The sequence below is a fragment of the Rattus norvegicus genome, chromosome 11 (assembly GCF_036323735.1).
Source record: "Rattus norvegicus strain BN/NHsdMcwi chromosome 11, GRCr8, whole genome shotgun sequence".
Classification (NCBI taxonomy): Eukaryota; Metazoa; Chordata; class Mammalia; order Rodentia; family Muridae; genus Rattus; species Rattus norvegicus.
The window spans coordinates 93,490,643-93,496,114 of record NC_086029.1 but is presented as its reverse complement, the minus strand read 5'-3'; the positions used below and the strand labels follow the sequence as shown (position 1 = coordinate 93,496,114).

General features: G+C 44.7%; 1 protein-coding gene across 1 annotated transcript; it reads left to right on the top strand.

Annotated features, from left to right (window-relative positions):
* The first annotated feature begins 1,542 nt into the window (after positions 1 to 1,542).
* Teddm3 (transmembrane epididymal family member 3) lies at positions 1,543 to 2,882 on the top strand. The gene has a single exon (XM_221310.9). It carries the CDS (start codon positions 1,731 to 1,733, stop codon positions 2,613 to 2,615), a length of 885 nt encoding a protein of 294 aa, XP_221310.4. The 5' UTR covers positions 1,543 to 1,730; the 3' UTR covers positions 2,616 to 2,882.
* The last annotated feature ends 2,590 nt before the right edge of the window (positions 2,883 to 5,472 follow it).

Here is a 5,472-nt window from a genome sequence, read left to right as displayed (position 1 = left end):
AACAATCTCCTTCATAGGCAGCTACCTCAGCTTCCAAGTCAGCCTCCTCTTCTGGGGACAATGAACCATCACTGAGGGTTGTCAAGACTGGATAGAAGGCCTCACGGAGAGGGGCCGAGGGACATGAGGGGGTTATTAGCTGGCAATGTGTCAGCTTTATTAGAACCACAATCCTTACCACCTTCAGAAGTAGCCTCCCCCATATTAATAACCACCGAGGAACATGAAGAAGGCTGAGGGGGCTCGGTTGTAGGTGGGCGAGATGCATCTTAGAGAGCTCTTTCTCCAGTCAGATCTTGTAAATCTGGCTATTGTGGGGAGGTTCTAATAACACCATTAATTAAGGACCAATAACTAAAGGCAGTAACAGGAATCATTTCAGGACTGAAGACTTCATAACAATCTTTAAAACAATCACCAACTCTTCAGCATTTTTCATCAATTGTATCCTCTAAGGAGAACCAAGGGCAAGTGTCTCCTACAAACTCTAGACATTTTCTAAGGTGTTTATGTTTAACCCGAATTCCTCATGTCTTGAGAGATTCCTTAAGACCAGAAACAAAAAGCTCTTATGTTGAGAGTGCTTGTCCCATCACTCCAAACTGAGATCTGCGATGTTCAGGGAGAAACACACCAAGTGGCTGAACTGAGATTGGGCTGTCTGCGGTAGCCAGAGGGGAAAGCAAAGGCTCCGAGGAAGAAGAAAGACATTCATGGGGGATGATGTTCTCCACCAGGAGACCCCCCAAAAGCCCCATGTTACCCCCCAAAAGCCCCATGTTGGGCATCAATCGTCCCGTCCTGCAGGATAGTCAACAAGGGTCCAGAGGGTGCCTGGAAGAGAATAGGGGGCAAGAGACACAAAGAAGGACACCAAGACAAGCGTCTGATCAAGGCGACCATTTCAATGCTTGCAGGCTCTGGTTATATAAAGTAGCAAGACTGGGGGAGGAGGAAGTCTTCAGGGGGCCGGGAGACCTTGATGTACTAGCCAATAGGGTAGTTGGATCACTCCTGCAGGAATGTTGGTGCCTAACAGAAGGTCACAGCCCTGGGTCTGTAGGGGTCTGAAGGAAGCTGGCACTTTTGCAAAGGTCACGATCCCCAGGTCTGTATGAAGGTAGCTCCTAACAAAAGGTCATAGCCTCCACTTGGCAAGTCTGTTTGACCACCAGCTTTGTATCAGGGCCTCTGGCAAGTGTTGTTACCGAGCCATGCTGACCACCAGATTGGTATCAGCACTTCTGTAAGTTTAGCTAGAAAATTAGTTTTTTTCCACTGAGCTTGTCCTTTAGGTGAACTTTCATATCTTCTTTTTCTGTCCTAATTAGCTCAATGTTGGGGTCTCAGGCAAGTTGGCTGCCCACACCACAGTTCCTCTGCCAAAGCATTTTGGTTCTCCTCCCGCTTCCCAGTCCCTGATGGACTGGGGCATGGGGCTTAATGAAAGGCAGGGCAAGCCCGATCTGTACTCCCTGTCACGTGGTACAGAAGCTGAAATCTCAGTCCCAGTAAGTCTCAGGCAGGAACACTCTGAGATGACTAAAAAGCACATTACTTAGAGGTCCTGCCCTGGGAGTGTCACAGATATTCTTTCTTAAAAGAGTGTGGCAGCGCCAGGCTGCTGTTGCAGGCCCCAAGAATCTCTTGTGAGGCTTCTGAGGAAGCCAGTGAAGGTGTACCTCATCTGTTGGCTCTGCTCCTCTCCAGATTCAGCACACAGAAGAGCAATGGGAACCCTTGAAGGACACCTGCTGTCAGGAGTAGGCTTCCTCATGTATGCGTTCTATTATTCGTCACTAACATCCTTGGCCCTGCTCCAGAAACAGACGGTGCTCAACCACCTCTTGCTTCCAAGGAAGCTGCTGGGACACAGGTTGATTTGGCAGGTATCCTATGAAGCCGTGATGAAGGTGATTGTCCCCGCTTTTGGCATTATTGGTGAATACTTCTACCCTCTAGGGGTCAACCGTCTGAAGATGATAGACTGGAAGGATCCTCGAAGGCTGTTCATTTTCAAGGACAACTGGCAGCATGTAACCATGTTTGGGTTCTTTATTCTCAGTGGCGTAGTGGACATTGTGAGCCAGGCACAGCAGGCACGTTGGAGTATGAAACTGGAGCGCGCCGCCGAAGCCCTGGCTTTCTACGTGCTGGGATTGCTAATGATAACCCACATTGAGAACAAAAATGCCTTGGAGATCCGAGTGCATCTTCTGTTAGTGTTGCCTGCCTTCTTGCTTGCTCTGGTGCTCACGGTGGAGATTTGGGTCCCTGACAATGCCCCACTCTGGGTCCTCAAGAGCTGGATGGGGCTGGTGTTGAGCACCTGGATGATGCAGATCTGTGAGATGTATATACCTCTCACTGGACAGCCCTGGAGGGCAGACAACCCTATGGACCTGGCATTTGTAGCCATCTTCTTCTGCTGGCACCTGGCCTTAGGGGTTGCCTTGCTGATTGCCATCTATGGCCTCTGCAGTCTCTGGCATCGTCACGCTTCTTCTTGGACAAAGACCCTCGGGACTAAGTACCAGCGGTGCCCTACGGAATCCGGTGGTGAAGAGCTGGAAAAGCTCAGTGCAGAAGCTGTGCCACAGGACGGAGGTGTGTAAGAAGAGAAGCTGTTTGGAGTATGCATGCACAGCCTCGAGTCCATAGCTTCCCATCCCAGGATCTAACTCCCTTATCCCCAAATGAACCTTGTATCTCCGAGGATAATGTCTTAGTTATCACTTTGTTCCATTCAGGTTAGTCTCCCACCTGTTTCCTTATCTATATGGTTTCTGGTTACTCATATGGAAAGAACAAAATGGCGCTTTTCTGTAATAGCATTTGGTAAATTCTCTTATTAAGAAATAAAAGAAAGAAAGAAACTTAAACTGAGTAAGTCTACTTCTAACTACCAAGAAAGTAAGGAGGAGGCAGAGGAGGCAGTTTACCAAGGGTTAAAGTCAGGAGAGCAAAAGAGTCCTGGGTGGAGTTCTCAGGAAGGTGGTTGTAGTAAGGTGATTAAAATGTAATTTTAAAGCTGGTGAAATGCTCAGTGTGTAGAGGCACTCACTGGCCACAAGCCTACCCCTGAGACCCACAGTGTCAAAGGAAAGACTTTGAATGTTGTTCTCTGACAATTCTGTGGCATACAGACACTAAAAATAACAGGATTCCAGGGGTTGGGGATTTAGCTCAGTGGTAGAGCGCTTGCCTAGCAAGCGCAAGGCCCTGGGTTCGGTCCTTAGCTCAAAAAAAAAAAAAAAAAAAAAAAAAAAAAAAAAAAAAAACCAAACAAAGAAAACCAACCCAGGATGTCAATAAAATGTTTAAGTAAATTTAAGGTCTGTGTGTATATTCCACAGATAGAGTGTGCTTAGTGTGCCTGAGAACCTGGGTTCACTAGCCCTGCAAAATAAAAAACAAACAAACAATTCGTACTGCTTTGGGTTTTGCTGTGATACAAAACAACTTGTTCCAGCTCCTTCAGAAAATCTATTATGTTTATTATATCCTGTGTGAATACTTCTGGAGAGAAACCGAAGAAAAGCTTGGATCTTACTTGAGGAGAATGGACTGGGGGAAGAATGCCATGAGGTAGAGATGGGTATCAGTGATATTTATGGGTGTCTTCAAGTGAGATACAGACACCAAGCACCTGGATGTTTACACACAAGGCAGGATAGGAGGGGGTGATGGTCAGCCAAGTGGAGAAAGGGTGGTGGGAGAAGCAGCACGTGAAGCCACTGCGTTTACCTTCCCATACATCCAGAAATGCTCTCCTCTGATCAGGGAAAGCTTCTAGAAGCACAGAGGTTTGCAGGCAGCAGACACAGCAGCCATTTAAAAACGCCTTAGGCATCAAAAAGAAGCAGAGCGTGAACCACGGTCTCTGGAGACCATCAGAGAGGGGAGCTGGGGCTCTAGCAGTCCACGCTGGCCAGGTGTGAATATTACAGGGGTTTCCTCCTGAAACAGGACCCAGGCCTCTGGACCCCACACCCCAATCCTCCTCTTCCCAGCAGGGCAGGAACCAATCCAAGCAGAAACTATTTTCTACCGAAAAATACCAGAGCCAGAACCTGCTTCTCCCTGTGAAAACTTAAGAGTTGAGTCTCCTTGTCTTACACTATGCTTACAACCCTGGGGGCAGTGTTCATATTGTCACTGATAATTTATATATCCTGAATATTCACAGAAGTGAGGATTTGAATTCTTTTCCCTAAAAACTGTTCTCCAAGTTGCAATTGCTTTGTACTCGAAAGAAGCTGGCTCTGCCTCACTCCACAGGCTTAGCACAGCCATGCTGTCAGGATGAATCAGACAAATCCATCTCTCTTAGGTTGGGAGCACACTCTCTGTAAGAGGGCAGTGTCAAAACTTGTCCTTATTCTCTCTGAGAGCAAGAGCGTTGAGAGGCACTTGCTAAATTCAATTCCTTGGTTGAGAAATATAAATGTGGGACTTTGGCAGTAGCTAAGGGATGATGTACTTGCATAGCATGTCAGGGGGCCTTGGCTCCATTCCTGGCACCACACAAACAAACAAATGTGTCAGCAGATCCTAAATGTGGTTTAGAAAAGGGAATTAAGTTAACAGAAGATAAGTGTAGAGCCGGAGGCAGGCATACGTTACCTAGTCTGACAACTCATTTCTCTGTCTGCATATCTGGACCCTGAGGCTGAATTTTTGCGTTCCTAAGTTTTATACAAATAGGGATCTCTAGGTGGTGGTGACTGGTGTAGCTAGGACATTCAAAAGCTACCTGAGACCCACACTCACTGTAAAGGTCAATCTTCTTATTCAAATACTCTTATTCAAATTTTTGTTTTTGTTGTTATTGTTTTGTTTTGTTGTTTTCGAGACTGGGTTTCTCTGTGTAGTCTTGGCTGTCCTGAACCTCACTCAGTTGACCAAGTTGGTCTTGAACTCAGACCCAAACTGGCTAATTCAGCCAAGCCCAGTTGACATAAAATTGACTGTCATGCCCAGCATATCAGAATGTGGGCACGTGGCATGATTTCTATCAGCTTGACATTTTTAGAAAATTTCTAAAATTAAAAACAGTAATATAATTTTAGAGAAATTTCATCATTAAGACTCTGATTATATGTAATATGTAGTATTATATATGTAACTCATGTAATATGAGTTGAACTTTGTTTCCAAGCTTTGTTTAGTGGGGGAAGGACTTACAAGGTGACAGATATCTTTAAAAATTAAAGTTCAAGAAATGCTTAATTAAATTAATTATAATTAGTTAATAATGGATAAGTTTAAATAATTTCCAATTTAATTATTAAATGAATGGTTAATAACTGGGATATTAAATCAAATATTCAGTAATTTAATTATTAGATTAATTAATACATTTTAATAGTTAAGAAAATTATTACTATGCATTTTATATTTTAGACATCTTAGAAAATGTTGAAAAGTATTTTGAAACTTATTCAATACCATAATCCCAGACCGATTAAT

Coding starts and splice junctions, on each gene's coding strand:
- Teddm3 (XM_221310.9), top strand. CDS start 1,731: ATGGGAACCCTTGAAGGACACCTGCTGTCAGGAGTAGGCTTCCTCATG.